An 18,089-nucleotide genomic window follows, 5' to 3' on the forward strand; every position below is an offset into this window, starting at 1 on the left:
ACAGGGAGCAAGAATCTCAAATCTGTTCGACAAGATCAAGGGCTGAGGCTCCTGCAACCTTACCGCCTGGATCCTTCTACCGGCCTCACTCGCAGCAACACTCTCCTGTCCTTGACCACTGGCTGAATTCAAGGTAGTTAGCCTGAGGGGTGTGACTGCCTCCTGAAACACAGTGTCCAGGTACCTCTCCCCCTCCCTGATGTGTCGCAACATCCAAAGCTCAGAATCAAGTTGATCAACTCTGGGCCGTAGCTCCCGGTGCTGAAATACAGCAGTGCTAACCACTGTGCCGGCCAGGAACCTTAGACAATTAAAATATAATATTAGGAGCTGATGATGCACTCCAATCCCTGCAGCGCCCATTGGTGACGGAAGGCCAGGGACAACCAGACATGGATGTAAACATGGAAGAGGGGCAAACAGTCAAGTAGAACAAGCTCTTCACCCGCATGTACCTGTTTCTGACCATTTTGCAGCAGGCCCAGGAGTAGGCGAATGAGGACTTGCAGGCCACTGTGCTCAGAATACTTCAATCAACCAATACCCTCTCAATTGTTCAAACTTGAAAAAAACATATCATTCACACGCAGTGTGTGCAAAATCAATTCTGAATTTGGAACAATTTTGTTGTCAAATGGTTACCAAAGTGAACCTTCTTGAACTCATTTCACAGACAGGAACATGCCAACCAGCAGAGGTGACTGAATTTTGGACGTCACCCACAAAAGGTCACTGACCCTCCAGGATTGTCCTGGATGCTCTCGGGCATGGGAGTAATTTCCAGGACATTATTGAGACTATCCCGGGAGGAACAGTATTGGGGCGCGAGACAAATTGTGCCTTTCTTCCATTTTCTGTCAACAATTTGGGCTATTATTTCATCAATATTGGAGATGCGAGTTTTAAGAAAAAGACTGTTTGAGTGGCGAGATGAGGAAACCTCCAGGAATGTGACGAGCCAGAGTTGGCAACCCTAACCTGTCCAGCAGTGGTCAATATGTGGTAGGTCTGGGCTGAACCCAAGCCTTGGGTGAATTCTCCACCTCCCCAGCTTGCGTGTTTCTCGGTGGCACGCTGTCGCCGTCAGTGGGATTCTCCGTTCCCGCCGGTAGCCCACGGGATTTCCCACTGTAGGCACCACCACACCGCTCAGAAACCCACGGGTGGGGAGGGTGCTGGCAGCGGAATGGAGAATCCAGCCGGTGGAGATTTCATCCCCTCGTGTCTAACCACTCAGAGCCAACTCCTCAGGGCACATATGCTGCCAAACAATAAATGTATTTTGAAACAATGTATTGTTCTTTGTTCTTTAGAGAGATATGGCACTAGGAAGCGCTGAGGGTTTTGGCCAAGGGTGGTACCATGACTGGTACAGGCTTGGAGGGCTGAAGGGCCTGTTCCTGTGCTGTATTGGTCTTTATATTAGAAATTCAATCTATTGGCTGATGCGGCATTCAAAAGCCATTATTCAACAAATATGCAACATTCCAACGTAACGTCATCTACCTATGAACCACAAATTTGATTTATGTGGTTTCTGGATTACAACATCAATTTAGAGCAGGTTATAATGCACATAGTTATTCAGAAATATAAAATTATTAGAGACACAGGGAAGTTAGGTTGGTTATTGATTCAGATATAGAGTTAAATGTCAACTTTGATCCCAAAAACAATATTTATTTCCTATGTCGCTGAAAAGTGAGATGAGTTGCTGAAGAAAGCCCTTTTCTCCTGTGGTATATTGTTTGAAATTTGACATTCGTACATTTGCCCTGATGAGTGTGAGATGAAAAACTTGGACAACACATTAATTTCTCTTTTTGTCAAGATTCAAGATCTGCATTACCCAGCAACGGTTTACCTTAAACGTTTATCCAAAATACTCCCCCTGAACACTTTTGAATAAGGTCACTCTGCAATTGACCAGTGGTCTTAATTAGTCACCGCATCCAGTGTTCAAAAATCCAAACATTTTGTTTGTGGGAATTCCAGAGTTAAAGTGTCAGGCAATTTGAAAGTTCTGATCATCCACAGGCATGCACTTTACTGCTTTGTAGATGGGCCTTGGACTGTGGGAATAGACGATCGGAATTCCAGGCGCAAGGCCTGTAAATCCTTGGACTTTTAGAAGAGCTCTCCAACCCCTCAATTGAAGTGTTTCAATACTGGATCCAGATCAAAGTTTGAAATGTGCAGTATGACCAGAAAATGTAACAACTGAATCTCTGCTAACATTTAAAAAAAAAAATTTAGACTCCCCAATTCATTTTTTCCAATTAAGTGGCAATTTATCGTGGCCAATCCACCTACACTGCACATCTTTGGATTGTGCGGGCGAAACCCACGCAAACACAGGGAGAATGTGCAAATTCCACACGGACAGTGACCCAGAGCCAGGATCGAACCTGGGACATTGGCGCCGTGAAGCAGCAGGGCTAACCCACTGCGCCACCGTGCTGCCCTCGAATCTCTGCTAACATAACCACTTATGGTTAAAATATTACTTATTGTGAGACTAATTACCCTCTGACTTATCAGTTAGGTAACTCTGCAAACATCTTTCACGAACACTGTGCGGCAGGGTGACGCAGTCATTAGCACTGATGCCTCACAGCGTCAGGTCTCAGGTTCGATTCTGACCTTGGGTGACTGTGTGTAGTCTGCACGTTCTCATCGTGTCTGTGTGGGTTTCCTTCGGGTGCTCCCGTTTCCTCCCACAGTCCAGGTTAGGTGAATTGACCATGCTAATATTGCCCAAAGGTTAGGTGGGGTTATGAGGATAGGGGCGGGGGATTGGGCATAGGTATGGTGCTCTATCGGAGCAGGAGCCGATGCAGGCTCGATGAGCCAAATGATCTCCTTCTGCACTGTAGAGATTCTATGATTTTATTAAGTCACATGTGATGCATGTTTATTGGTAAATCAGCTCCTCTGAGTGCCAATTTGTCGAGGTATTCCTCTCAGAAGCATAACAATTTCACCCAGATATTAAAGCGGAAACTACAGGCAAGTCAGTCTGACCTAAGTGGTGGGGAAATTATTGGAAGCAATTCTGAGAGATAGAATTAATCTGTATTTGGAGACGCAGGGCTTGGTCAAGAACAGTCTGCATGGTTTTGTTAAGGGAAGGTCAGGTCTGGCCAACTTGCTTAAATTTTTCGCAGTGATGAGCCAGTGTGTAGATGAGGGAAATGCATTTGATGTAGTCTCATGGACTTCAGCAAGGATTTTGATAAGGGCGGCACGGGTAGCACAATGGTTAGCACCTTTGCTTCAGAGTGCCAGGGTCCCAGGTTCGATTCCTGGCTTGGTCACTGACTGTAGAGTCTGCACATTCTCCACGTGTCTGCGTGGGTTTTCTCCGGGTGCACCAGTTTCCTCCCACAAGACTTGAGAAATGTGCTGGTAGGTAATTTGGACATTCTGAATTCTCCCTCAGTGTACCCGAACAGGTACTGGAGTGTGCCGACTAGGGGATTTTCAGTATAAACAGTAACTCTACAGACTGAGGGTTTATACTGTACCACACTGGAGCGAGTGTTCTACAGACTGAGGGTTTATACTGTACCACACTGGAGTCAGTGTTCTACTGACTGAGGGTTTGTACTGTACCACACTGGAGTGAGTTTTCTATACACTGAGGGTGTATACTGTACCACACTGGAGTGAGTGGTCTACACACTGAGGGACAATGCTGTACCACACTGGAGTGAGTTTTCTACAGACTGAGGGTTTATACTGTACCACACTGGAGTGAGTGTTCTACTGACTGAGGGTTTATACTGTACCAGACTGGAATGAGTGTTCTACACACTGAGAGTTTATACTGCACCACACTGGAGTGAGTGGTCTACACACTGAGGGACAATGCTGTACCACACTGGAGTGAGTTTTCTACAGACTGAGGGTTTATACTGTACCACACTGGAGTGAGTGTTCTACTGACTGAGGGTTTATACTGTACCACACTGGAGTGAGTTTTCTACAGACTGAGGGTTTATACTGTACCACACTGGAGTGAGTGTTCTACTGACTGAGGGTTTATACTGTACCACACTGGAGTCAGTGTTTTACAAAATGCGGGTTTATACTGTACCACACTGGAGTCAGTGTTCTACAGACTGAGGGTTTATACTGTACCACACTGGAGTCAGTGTTCTACTGACTGAGGGTTTATACTGTACCACACTGGAGTGAGTGTTCTACTGACTGTGGGTTTATACTGTACCACACTGGAGTGAGTGTTCTACAGACTGAGGGTTTATACTGTACCACACTGGAGTGAGTGTTCTACTGACTGAGGGTTTATACTATACCACACTGGAGTGAGTGTTCTACTGACTGAGGGTTTATACTGTACCACACTGGAGTGAGTGTTCTACAGACTGAGGGTTGATACTGTACCACACTGGAGTGAGTGTTCTACTGACTGAGGGTTTATACTGTACCACATTGGAGTGAGTGTTCTACTGACTGAGGGTTTATGCTGAACCACACTGGAGTGAGTGTTCTACAGACTGAGGGTTTATACTGTACCACACTGGAGTGAGTGTTCTACTGACTGAGGGGTTATACTGTACCACACTGGAGTGAGTTTTCTACTGACTGCGGATTTATACTGTACCACACTGGTGTCAGTGTTCCACAGAATGCGGGTTTATACTGTACCACACTGGAGTGAGTGTTCTACTGACTGAGGGTTTATACTGTACCACACTGGAGTGAGTGGTCTACAGACTGCGGGTTTATTCTGTACCACACTGGAGTCAGTGTTCTACTGACTGACGGTTTATACTGTACCACACTGGAGTCAGTGTTCTACAGACTGAGGGTTTATACTGTACCACACTGGAGTGAGTGTTCTACTGACTGAGGGTTTATACTGTACCACACTGGAGTGAGTGTTCTACTGACTGAGGGTTTATACTGTACCACACTGGAGTGAGTGTTCTACAGACTGAGGGTTTATACTGTACCACACTGGAGTCAGTGTTCTACAGACTGCGGGTTTATACTGCACCACACTGGAGTGAGTGTTCTACAGACCGAGGGTTTATACTGTACCACACTGGAGTGAGTGTTCTACAGACTGAGGGTTTATACTGTACCACACTGGAGTGAGTGTTCTACAGACTGAGGGTTCATACTGTACCACACTGGAGTCAGTGTTCTACAGGCTGCGGGTTTATACTGTACCACACTGGAGTGAGTGTTCTACAGACCGAGGGTTTATACTGTACCACACTGGAGTGAGTGTTCTACAGACTGAGGGTTCATACTGTACCACACTGGAGTCAGTGTTCTACAGGCTGCGGGTTTATACTGTACCACACTGGAGTGAGTGGTCTACAGACCGAGGGTTTATACTGTACCACACTGGAGTCAGTGTTCTCCAGAATGCGGGTTTATACTGTACCACACTGGAGTCAGTGTTCTCCAGAATGCGGGTTTATACTGTACCACACTGGAGTGAGTGTTCTACTGACTGAGGGTTTATACTGTACCACACTGGAGTGAGTGTTCTACTGACTGAGGGTTTATACTGTACCACACTGGAGTCAGTGTTCTCCAGAATGCGGGTTTATACTGTACCACACTGGAGTGAGTGTCCTACTGACTGAGGGTTTATACTGTACCACACTGGAGTGAGTGTTCTACTGACTGAGGGTTTATACTGTACCACACTGGAGTCAGTGTTCTACAGACTGCGGGTTTATACTGTACCACACTGGAGTGAGTGTCCTACTGACTGAGGGTTTATACTGTACCACACTGGAGTGAGTGTTCTACAGACTGAGGGTTTATACTGTACCACACTGGAGTCAGTGTTCTACAGACTGCGGGTTTATACTGTACCACACTGGAGTCAGTGTTCTACTGACTGAGGGTTTATACTGTACCACACTGGAGTCAGTGTTCTACTGACTGAGGGTTTATACTGTACTACACTGGAGTGAGTGTTCTACAGACTGAGGGTTTATACTGTACCACACTGGAGTGAGTGTTCTCCAGAATGCGGGTTTATACTGTACCACACTGGAGTGAGTGTTCTACTGACTGAGGGGTTATACTGTACCACACTGGAGTCAGTGTTCCACAGAATGCGGGTTTATACTGTACCACATTGGAGTGAGTGTTCTACTGACTGAGGGTTTATACTGTACCACACTGGAGTGAGTGGTCTACAGACTGCGGGTTTATACTGTACCACACTGGAGTGAGTGTTCTACTGACTGAGGGTTTATAATGTACCACACTGGAGTGAGTGTTCTACTGACTGAGAGTTTATACTGTACCACACTGGAGTGAGTGTTCTACTGACTGAGGGTTTATACTGTACCACACTGGAGTCAGTGTTCTACAGACTGAGGGTTTATACTGTACCACACTGGAGTGAGTGGTCTACTGACTGAGGGTTTATACTGTACCACACTGGAGTGAGTGTTCTACAGACTGAGGGTTTATACTGTACCACACTGGAGTGAGTGTTCTACAGACTGAGGGTTTATACTGTACCACACTGGAGTGAGTGTTCTACTGACTAAGGGTTTATACTGTACCACACTGGAGTGAGTGTTCTACAGACTGAGGGTTTATACTGTACCACACTGGAGTGAGTGTTCTACAGACTGAGGGTTTATACTGTACCACACTGGAGTGAGTGTTCTACTGACTAAGGGTTTATACTGTACCACACTGGAGTGAGTGTTCTACAGACTGAGGGTTTATACTGTACCACACTGGAGTCAGTGTTCTACAGACTGCGGGTTTATACTGTACCACAGTGGAGTGAGTGTTCTACAGACCGAGGGTTTATACTGTACCACACTGGAGTGAGTGTTCTACTGACTGAGGGTTTATACTGTACCACACTGGAGTGAGTGTTCTACAAAATGCGGTTTTATACTGTACCACACTGGAGTCAGTGTTCTACAGACTGCAGGTTTATACTGCACCACACTGGAGTCAGTGTCCTACTGACTGAGGGTTTATACTGTACCACACTGGAGTGAGTGTTCTACAGACTGAGGGTTTATACTGTACCACACTGGAGTCAGTGTTCTACAGACTGAGGGTTCATACTGTACCACACTGGAGTGAGTGTTCTACAGACTGAGGGCTTATACTGTACCACACTGGAGTCAGTGTTCTACAGACTGCGGGTTTATACTGTACCACACTGGAGTGAGTGTTCTACAGACCGAGGGTTTATACTGCACCACACTGGAGTGAGTGTTCTACTGACTGAGGGTTTATACTGTACCACACTGGAGTCAGTGTTCTCCAGAATGCGGGTTTATACTGTACCACACTGGAGTGAGTGTTCTACTGACTGAGGGTTTATACTGTACCACACTGGAGTGAGTGTTCTACAGACTGAGGGTTTATACTGCACCACACTGGAGTGAGTGTTCTACTGACTGAGGGTTTATACTGTACCACACTGGAGTCAGTGTTCTCCAGAATGCGGGTTTATACTGTACCACACTGGAGTGAGTGTTCTACTGTCTGAGGGTTTATACTGTACCACACTGGAGTCAGTGTTCTACTGACTGAGGGTTTATACTGTACCACACTGGAGTCAGTGTTCTCCAGAATGCGGGTTTATACTGTACCACACTGGAGTGAGTGTTCTACTGACTGAGGGTTTATACTGTACCACACTGGAGTCAGTGTTCTCCAGAATGCGGGTTTATACTGTACCACACTGGAGTGAGTGTCCTACTGACTGAGGGTTTATACTGTACCACACTGGAGTGAGTGTTCTACTGACTGAGGGGTTATACTGTACCACACTGGAGTCAGTGTTCTACAAAATGCGGGTTTATACTGTACCACACTGGAGTCAGTGTTCTACTGACTGAGGGTTTATACTGTACCACACTGGAGTCAGTGTTCTACTGACTGAGGGTTTATACTGTACCACACTGGAGTCAGTGTTCCACAGAATGCGGGTTTATACTGTACCACATTGGAGTGAGTGTTCTACTGACTGAGGGTTTATACTGTACCACACTGGAGTGAGTGTTCTATAGACTGAGGGTTTATACTGTACCACACTGGAGTGAGTGTTCTACTGACTGAGGGTTTATACTGTACCACACTGGAGTCAGTGTTCTACTGACTGAGGGTTTATACTGTACCACACTGGAGTGAGTGGTCTACAGACTGCGGGTTTATACTGTACCACACTGGAGTGAGTGTTCTACTGACTGAGGGTTTATACTGTACCACACTGGAGTGAGTGTTCTACTGACTGAGGGTTTATACTGTACCACACTGGAGTGAGTGTTCTACTGACTGAGGGTTTATACTGTACCACACTGGAGTGAGTGGTCTACAGACTGAGGGTTTATACTGTACCACACTGGAGTGAGTGGTCTACTGACTGAGGGTTTATACTGTACCACACTGGAGTGAGTGTTCTACAGACTGAGGGTTTATACTGTACCACACTGGAGTGAGTGTTCTACAGACTGAGGGTTTATACTGTACCACACTGGAGTCAGTGTTCTACAGACCGAGGGTTTATACTGTACCACACTGGAGTGAGTGTTCTACTGACTGAGGGTTTATACTGTACCACACTGGAGTGAGTGTTCTACAAAATGCGGTTTTATACTGTACCACACTGGAGTCAGTGTTCTACAGACTGCAGGTTTATACTGCACCACACTGGAGTCAGTGTCCTACTGACTGAGGGTTTATACTGTACCACACTGGAGTGAGTGTTCTCCAGAATGCGGGTTTATACTGTACCACACTGGAGTGAGTGTTCTACTGACTGAGGGTTTATACTGTACCACACTGGAGTGAGTGTTCTACTGACTGAGGGTTTATCCTGTACCACATTGGAGTGAGTGGTCTACAGACTGAGGGTTTATACTGTACCACACTGGAGTGAGTGTTCTACAGACTGAGGGTTTATACTGTACCACACTGGAGTCAGTGTTCTGCAGAATGCGGGTTTATACTGTACCACACTGGAGTGAGTGTTCTACTGACTGAGGGTTTATCCTGTACCACACTGGAGTGAGTGTTCTACTGACTGAGGGTTTATACTGTACCACACTGGAGTGAGTGTTCTACAGACTGAGGGTTTATACTGTACCACACTGGAGTGAGTGGTCTACTGACTGAGGGTTTATACTGTACCACACTGGAGTGAGTGTTCTACAGACTGAGGGTTTATACTGTACCACACTGGAGTGAGTGTTCTACAGACTGAGGGTTTATACTGTACCACACTGGAGTGAGTGGTCTACTGACTGAGGGTTTATACTGTACCACACTGGACTGAGTGTTCTACAGACTGAGGGTTTATACTGTACCACACTGGAGTCAGTGTTCTGCAGAATGCGGGTTTATACTGTACCACAATGGAGTGAGTGTTCTACTGACTGAGGGTTTATACTATACCACACTGGAGTGAGTGTTCTACTGACTGAGGGTTTGTACTGTACCACACTGGAGTGAGTGGTCTACTGACTGAGGGTTTATACTGTACCACACTGGAGTGAGTGGTCTACTGACTGAGGGTTTATACTGTACCACACTGGAGTCAGTGTTCTGCAGAATGCGGGTTTATACTGTACCACACTGGAGTGAGTGTTCTACTGACTGAGGGTTTATACTGTACCACACTGGAGTGAGTGGTCTACTGACTGAGGGTTTATACTGTACCACACTGGAGTGAGTGGTCTACTGACTGAGGGTTTATACTGTACCACACTGGAGTGAGTGGTCTACTGACTGAGGGTTTATACTGTACCACACTGGAGTCAGTGTTCTCCAGAATGCGGGTTTATACTATACCACACTGGAGTGAGTGTTCTGCAGAATGCGGGTTTATACTGTACCACACTGGAGTGAGTGTTCTACAGACTGAGGGTTTATACTGTACCACACTGGAGTGAGTGGTCTACTGACTGAGGGTTTATACTGTACCACACTGGAGTCAGTGTTCTCCAGAATGCGGGTTTATACTATACCACACTGGAGTGAGTGTTCTGCAGAATGCGGGTTTATACTGTACCACACTGGAGTGAGTGTTCTACAGACTGAGGGTTTATACTGTACCACACTGGAGTGAGTGTTCTACTGACTGAGGGTTTATACTGTACCACACTGGAGTGAGTGTTCTACTGACTGAGGGTTTATACTGTACCACACTGGAGTGAGTGTTCTACTGACTGAGGGTTTATACTGTACCACACTGGAGTGAGTGTTCTACTGACTGAGGGTTTATCCTGTACCACACTGGAGTCAGTGTTCTACTGACTGAGGGTTTGTACTGTACCACACTGGAGTGAGTGTTCTACTGACTGAGGGTTTATACTGTACCACACTGGAGTGAGTGTTCTACAGAATGCGGGTTTATACTGTACCACACTGGAGTGAGTGTTCTACTGACTGAGGGTTTATACTGTACCACACTGGAGTCAGTGTTCTCCAGAATGCGGGTTTATACTGTACCACACTGGAGTGAGTGTTCTACAGACTGAGGGTTTATACTGTACCACACTGGAGTGAGTGTCCTACTGACTGAGGGTTTATACTGTACCACACTGGAGTCAGTGTTCTACTGACTGAGGGTTTATACTGTACCACACTGGAGTCAGTGTTCTCCAGAATGCGGGTTTATACTGTACCACACTGGAGTGAGTGTTCTACTGACTGAGGGTTTATACTGTACCACACTGGAGTCAGTGTTCTACTGACTGAGGGTTTATACTGTACCACAATGGAGTCAGTGTTCTCCAGAATGCGGGTTTATACTGTACCACACTGGAGTGAGTGTTCTACTGACTGAGGGTTTATACTGTACCACACTGGAGTCAGTGTTCTACTGACTGAGGGTTTATACTGTACTACACTGGAGTGAGTGTTCTACAGACTGAGGGTTTATACTGTACCACACTGGAGTGAGTGTTCTACTGACTGAGGGGTTATACTGTACCACACTGGAGTCAGTGTTCCACAGAATGCGGGTTTATACTGTACCACATTGGAGTGAGTGTTCTACTGACTGAGGGTTTATACTGTACCACACTGGAGTGAGTGTTCTACTGACTGAGGGGTTATACTGTACCACACTGGAGTCAGTGTTCCACAGAATGCGGGTTTATACTGTACCACATTGGAGTGAGTGTTCTACTGACTGAGGGTTTATACTGTACCACACTGGAGTGAGTGTTCTACTGACTGAGGGTTTATACTGTACCACACTGGAGTGAGTGGTCTACAGACTGTGGGTTTATACTGTACCACACTGGAGTGAGTGTTCTACTGACTGAGGGTTTATAATGTACCACACTGGAGTGAGTGTTCTACTGACTGAGAGTTTATACTGTACCACACTGGAGTGAGTGTTCTACTGACTGAGGGTTTATACTGTACCACACTGGAGTGAGTGTTCTACTGACTGAGGGTTTATACTGTACCACACTGGAGTCAGTGTTCTACTGACTGAGGGTTTATACTGTACCACACTGGAGTCAGTGTTCTACAGACTGCGGGTTTATACTGTACCACACTGGAGTCAGTGTTCTACTGACTGAGGGTTTATAATGTACCACACTGGAGTGAGTGTTCTACTGACTGAGGGTTTATACTGTACCACACTGGAGTGAGTGTTCTACACACTGAGGGACAATGCTGTACCACACTGGAGTGAGTGTCCTACTGACTGAGGGTTTATACTGTACCACACTGGAGTGAGTGTTCTACAGACTGAGGGTTTATACTGTACCACACTGGAGTGAGTGGTCTACAGACTGCGGGTTTATACTGTACCACACTGGAGTGAGTGTTCTACTGACTGAGGGTTTATACTGTACCACACTGGAGTCAGTGTTCTACAGACTGAGGGTTTATACTGTACCACACTGGAGTGAGTGGTCTACTGACTGAGGGTTTATACTGTACCACACTGGAGTGAGTGTTCTACAGACTGAGGGTTTATACTGTACCACACTGGAGTGAGTGTTCTACAGACTGAGGGTTTATACTGTACCACACTGGAGTGAGTGTTCTACTGACTAAGGGTTTATACTGTACCACACTGGAGTGAGTGTTCTACAGACTGAGGGTTTATACTGTACCACACTGGAGTCAGTGTTCTACAGACTGCGGGTTTATACTGTACCACACTGGAGTGAGTGTTCTACAGACCGAGGGTTTATACTGTACCACACTGGAGTGAGTGTTCTACTGACTGAGGGTTTATACTGTACCACACTGGAGTGAGTGTTCTACAAAATGCGGTTTTATACTGTACCACACTGGAGTCAGTGTTCCACAGACTGCAGGTTTATACTGTACCACACTGGAGTCAGTGTCCTACTGACTGAGGGTTTATACTGTACCACACTGGAGTCAGTGTTCTACTGACTGATGGTTTATACTGTACTACACTGGAGTGAGTGTTCTACAGACTGAGGGTTTATACTGTGCCACTCTATACATTGAAGGTTTACACTGTACCACATGTTGCAGCTGTATAGAACCTTAGTTAGGCCACACTTGGAGTATAGTGTTCAATTCTGGTCGCCACACTACCAGAAGGATGTGGAGGCTTTAGAGAGGGTGCAGAAGAGATTTACCAGAATGTTGCCTGGTATGGAGGGCATTAGCTATGAGGAGCGGTTGAATAAACTCGGTTTGTTCTCACTGGAACGAAGGAGGTTGAGGGGAGACCTGATAGAGGTCTACAGAATTATGAGGGGCATAGACAGAGTGGATAGTCAGAGGCTTTTCCCCAGGGTCGAGGGGTCAATTACTAGGGGGCATAGGTTTAAGGTGCGAGGGGCAAGGTTTAGAGTAGATGTACGAGGCAAGTTTTTTACGCAGAGGCTATTGGGTGCCTGGAACTCGCTACCGGAGGAGGTGGTGGAAGCAGGGACGATAGTGACATTTAAGGGGCATCTTGACAAATACATGAATAGGATGGGAATAGAGGGATACGGACCCAGGAAGTGTAGAAGATTGTAGTTTAGTCAGGCAGCATGGTCGGCACGGGCTTGGAGGGCCGAAGGGCCTGTTCCTGTGCTGTACATTTCTTTGTTCTTTGTTCACACTGGAATGAGTGTTCTACACACTTGAGAGATTATACTGCACCACACTTGAGTGAGTGTTCTACAGACTGAGAGTTTATACTGTGCCACACTAGAGTGAGTGGTCTATACACTGAGGGATAATGCTGTGCCACACTGGAATGAGTGGTCTATACACAGAAGGTTTATACTCTACTGTACTGGAGTGCGTGTTCTACAGACTGAGTGTATACCGTACCACACTGGAGTGAGTGTTCTACAAACTGAGGGTTTATACTGTACCACACTGGAATGAGTGTTCTACACACAGGGTTTATACTGTACGGCACTGGAGTGAGTGTTCTACAGACTGAGTGTATATCGTACCACACTGGAGTGAGTGTTCTCCAGACTGAGGATTTATTCTGTACCACACTGGAATGAGTGTTCTATACACTGAGAGTTTATACTGTACCACACTGGAGTTATTACCATTGCTCTGGTAGAATGAATGCCGAACCCTAATGAACCTCCACTGAAAAAGAACTATTAGAGAAAATAAAAATAAAACATGAATGAGATGAGACAGAAATGAAGGCAAGTAAACAACTGCATGCATGATAGCTAGGATGTGTTTAGCTGTAAGTACTATTGTAACAAGTGGGACTTATCCAGCTTGTGTTTGTGAATAAGTTGTGTTTATATTGTTGAAATAATTACTGAATGATTTTCAAATTTGCAAAGATGCTTGCTGCACTTTTACTGATTTTGCACATTCATTTCCAGTCAGATAACCCAAATTGTCACAGTTACGGATTGATTGCAGTCTCACTGGGTCAAATAGATCAAAACCGCTGAATATTAAGGTATGAGGTGTATAAACCTCGATTCTAAATTACAGATTTTTCTCTTGGTAATGCCTTTTTGTAGCTGATCTCTGGCTAGATATTTTACATTGCTGTAAATTTAATTCAAGCCCATTTGTAAAATTATTTGTCGATGAGAACATCTTATCAGCCTTTCACTGCATCATATAACTTGTATTGGTTTGAAAACAAGTAAAATTAAAAGTACTGAAAACAATGTTTGAAACTCAAATCGGAGTTAAACTCATCCAATTAACTGCCGTAAAATGCAAACAAAAATAGTTTGAGGTGAAAGATTGGAGGAATTTCTGTTGGAACCATGGAACCCCGACAGTGCTGAAGGAGGCCATTCGGCCCATCAAGCCTGCACCGACCCTCTGAAAGAGCACCCTACCTAGGTCCAACCCCTCGTCCTATCCCTGTAACCACGTAACCCCACCTGACCTGCACGTCTTTGGACACTAAGGGGCAATTTATCATGGCCAATCCACCTAACCTGAACATCTTTGGACTGTGGGAGGAAACCGGAGCACCCGGAGGAAACCCACGCAGACACGGGGCAAAACGTGCAAACTCCACACAATCAACCGAGGCCGGTATTGAACCCAGGTCCCTGGGGTTGTGAGACAGCAGTGCTAACCACTATGCCACCGGACCACCCTTTTCTGCAATATTCTTCCCATTTTGATGTTCTTATTGCAGACTATTCATTTCAACCACTGCTGCCTGAGGGTCTAAGGCTGTTTCAGTGATCTCATTTACAGGTTACATAAAGGATAACTTTGAGTTAAATTGCGAAAATACACATTTGCACACATGTTTTAAGAAAGACATGCTAGTGGTAAGTTACCAAGTGAATCTTTTGGAGGGGGTCAAGAAAAGTATTATGAAATATAGAGAGTGACAAACTGAGCAGGCAGCCGGGGCTGAAGGAGTAATGGTGGAAAGTATAGCTGTTTTCCCAGCTCAAATACCCACTACAGTCCCCAGACACACTTTACTGGTGCCTCAAACAATGCCCACAATATAACATTTGCTGCTGAATCTATACAGTAGAGCCAAGTGCTCTATGATTTATAAACAATCAATTTAGGCAAATATTACCAAATAATAGTTCCCCAGACAAGTGGAAGTTAGCCGATCTTTCTACAAAATGTTCCCTGTATTTGGTGTGCCTCGTGTTCACTGGAGGGTCATTGTATATTAATGAACATGCAGAAACACAAAATGCACGCAGTTAAAGAAAAATCACCTGATCAGCAAATATGCTAAGTTTTTGAACGCTATCCATCTAGAAAAGAGAACATTTATTACAAAGTTATTGCTTTTGAGAAATGTATATTTAATGTGAAGTGAATTACCTACAGCTGAATCATTTTATATGCAAAATGTTACACCCCCGTTCTGAGGTTGAGCCTCCATGTGCTATTACTTATTTAGATAGGAATTGGAGTTCCCCTTTAAATATGCAGATGAGGAACTGATTTTGACCTGAGCGAGGGGTCGGTGTGAACTTCTACATGAAGTAAACCTGCTCCATAGAGGGGAGCTCTGAGACAAGACCAGAAGGCAAACTGAAAAGTTTCATTTTAGGTTTCCTACTGTTCTCCCCTCCCTCCTACAGCCTGTCCTCCTCCAAAAACCCCCTCCCCCACTACCTGCCCAATGACTGTTCCCGAAGGTCCTGCTGAGGTCTCCTGCTACCAAATACCAGCTCCGGGCATCCTGGACAGGTGTTTGAAATTCTCGTTCTGGTCTTTAACCTCTTCGTGGCCTCGCCCCTTCCGGCTAAATCTCCTCCAGTCTCACAACCCGTCTCATCTCATCTGCTGCTGTTACCCTCATGTTTCAATCGCACAAGAGTTAGGAGCAGGACTCAGCCATTCAGCCCCCCCAGCGTGTAACCCTATTCAATAAGATCATTGGCTGATACAGTAGTGGTTTCTACCTGCCCCACCATTAACCCTCGACTCGCTTGTCTACCCCTCGGCTATCAAAAATTTGTTTAGATCAATCTGTAGATTTAACGATTCCAATGCACTCCTGGCTGGTCTCCCACGTTTTCCCCTCTGGAACTTGAGGTAATCCTAAACACAACTGCCCAAGTCTTAACTCACACCAAGTTCTGTTCCCCTATCACCTCTCCTGTCCTCTCTGGCCTACACTGGCTCCCAGTGAAGCAATGTCTTCATTTTAAAATTCCAATCCTTGTTTTCGAATCGCTCCGTGGCCTCACCCTTCCCGATCTGTCAATCTCTCCCAGCCTCCTAACCCTTCGGTATATCTGCGCTCCTCTTATTCTGGCCTTTTGAGCATCTCCAATTTTAATCGCTCCACTATTGGTGGGCATGCCTCCAGCTGCCTGGGCCACAAGCTCTGGAATTCCTTCCTCAAAAATCGTCACATCGTTTTCCTCCTCTAGAAAAATAAAACGACTCCTCTGGCCAAATTTCTGGTCAACCTTGCCTAAATTCACATGTACTTTGTCTGATACCAGCGCCTGTGAAATGTCTTGGGTCATTTTACTTTATGGAAAGCGCGATATGGATGAAATGAGTTGTTTATTCTGTTGTTTTATTTAAACGAGAGCCAAATGAGCTGGACAGGAGCTCCATGGTCCTGACCTTGCAGCGTTCCTCGCTCCCCGCACCATCCACAATGAGAAACCCTTCCAGCATCTCTGATGGAGGACACCCTCTGAACAGGCAGAATAACAGAACCTCAACTACAGGCCAACGTTCTGCTCAGCAACGGTCCCTGAGCTGAAGCGGCACCTCAGCTGTATCTCAGTATGGCCTCTCTCACGGAGGTCAGCAGGTACCTCCTTACCGGGCCTCCCTTCCTCATGAGCAGGGAATAAATCGTGACAGCGGCCAGGAAAACTCTCGCAAACCCCAAATAACCCCTCAGAATGGTCGCAGACGAGCTTAATGTCGAATGGGTGAAAGCCCTTCCTGTTGGTGAATGCTGCAGCCTGAGATGATAGGTGCGTTGATAGTGACCGGTGTACAGTCTGTCACATCCTGCACCTCGAGGCACTCCTCCCGTTGAAGTAAAGCTTCAATGGCTACGTTTGGGATGAAATCCGACTCCCTGAGAAAAGGGTGAATCCCTCACCTGAGATATGTGACTGTGTGTTGTGTTATTCCTAGTGCCAAATAAAGCTCGTAGTCTTACAGTTGAAGTAGATGCTTTATTGTGAGTTCATTCTCCCTCCAGCGCTTATACTATGTTACATCTGAGCTGCCTGTCTGTGTCCTGCTCAGCAGCTGCCGTTCCTGTGAAGAGTCTCTCTGACTTCCTGTTTGTCTGTATTTATACATCTCCCGTGCTCCCTCTAGTGATTGCTTAGTTGTATTGCATTTACATTGACCCCTTGTATATACACACAGATATGCAGAACACTGCATCCCCCCCTTTTTTCTTTTACATATTTTCTGTACAGTGTTAAAGAAAATTGTACAAAATAGTTATATTACTTATGATATGTATATCTGTACAAGTGGTGATGATATTGGTTATTTTACAAAGCCAATTAATATTTATGACTCCAATCTTAATAAAAACATTTATGAGTCCAAACTTTCTGAATTTGTTCGGTTGAGGGTTTTTTTTCCTGCTGTTGACGTGGTGATATTGATATTGCAACTTCTTTGTGAATGTCATCAGTGTTGTTGTTTTAAGTAACCAACAAGTCATCGCGAGGTGTTCGAATGGTCGAACCACTGATGTTGACTAACGTGGACTTTTTTCTGTGCTGTGGTATCGATTTAGTGTGTCATCTGCCTTGAAAGCTGGTGTGCTTGTTTGTTCCGGAGCAAATGTGAATTTGTGAGCTTCGTTGTCATGCCATGGTATGTTTGTCTTCTTGTCATTGTTTGGAGTGTGCTGTTGCATTGTCCTTCATGTGCAGAATTGTGCCATGTTGCACAGGTCGTTTCATTGTTGTTGTTTCTGTCGTTTCTGTCTTTGTTGTTTTCGTTGTCATGCTTGTTGTTGTCTTTGTTATGCTTCTTGTTGTTGTTGTGCTTGTAGTTTTTGTTGTTGTTCTTGTTGTGCTTCTCGTGGTTTTTATTGTTCTTGTTGCACTCAATGTCTGCTCCGTGTGGATAATTTGAGTCACTCTCCAAGTTATTGGTGTCAGTGTCCTTTGTGGTATCTGCCATTTCTTTGAGCGTTTCTTCTT

At 45.4% G+C, this 18,089-nt stretch overlaps 1 protein-coding gene across 5 annotated transcripts in view; it reads right to left on the reverse strand.

The window, feature by feature from the left end:
* LOC140428213 (phosphorylase b kinase regulatory subunit alpha, liver isoform-like) overlaps positions 1 to 18,089 on the reverse strand; it is a 265,545-nt gene that overhangs the window by 30,326 nt on the left and 217,130 nt on the right. The window contains exons 28-29 of one of the 5 annotated variants that reach the window (XM_072514422.1): positions 15,156 to 15,194; positions 13,530 to 13,583 (exon numbers count right to left, since the gene is read on the reverse strand). The exons of the other annotated variants lie outside the window; for them this stretch is intronic. Coding sequence (XP_072370523.1) covers positions 13,530 to 13,583; positions 15,156 to 15,194 — 93 coding nt within the window. The remainder of the gene's footprint in view (positions 1 to 13,529; positions 13,584 to 15,155; positions 15,195 to 18,089) is intronic. 5 annotated transcript variants of the gene reach the window in all.

Source organism: Scyliorhinus torazame, chromosome 8, assembly GCF_047496885.1.
Source record: "Scyliorhinus torazame isolate Kashiwa2021f chromosome 8, sScyTor2.1, whole genome shotgun sequence".
Classification (NCBI taxonomy): domain Eukaryota; kingdom Metazoa; phylum Chordata; class Chondrichthyes; order Carcharhiniformes; family Scyliorhinidae; genus Scyliorhinus; species Scyliorhinus torazame.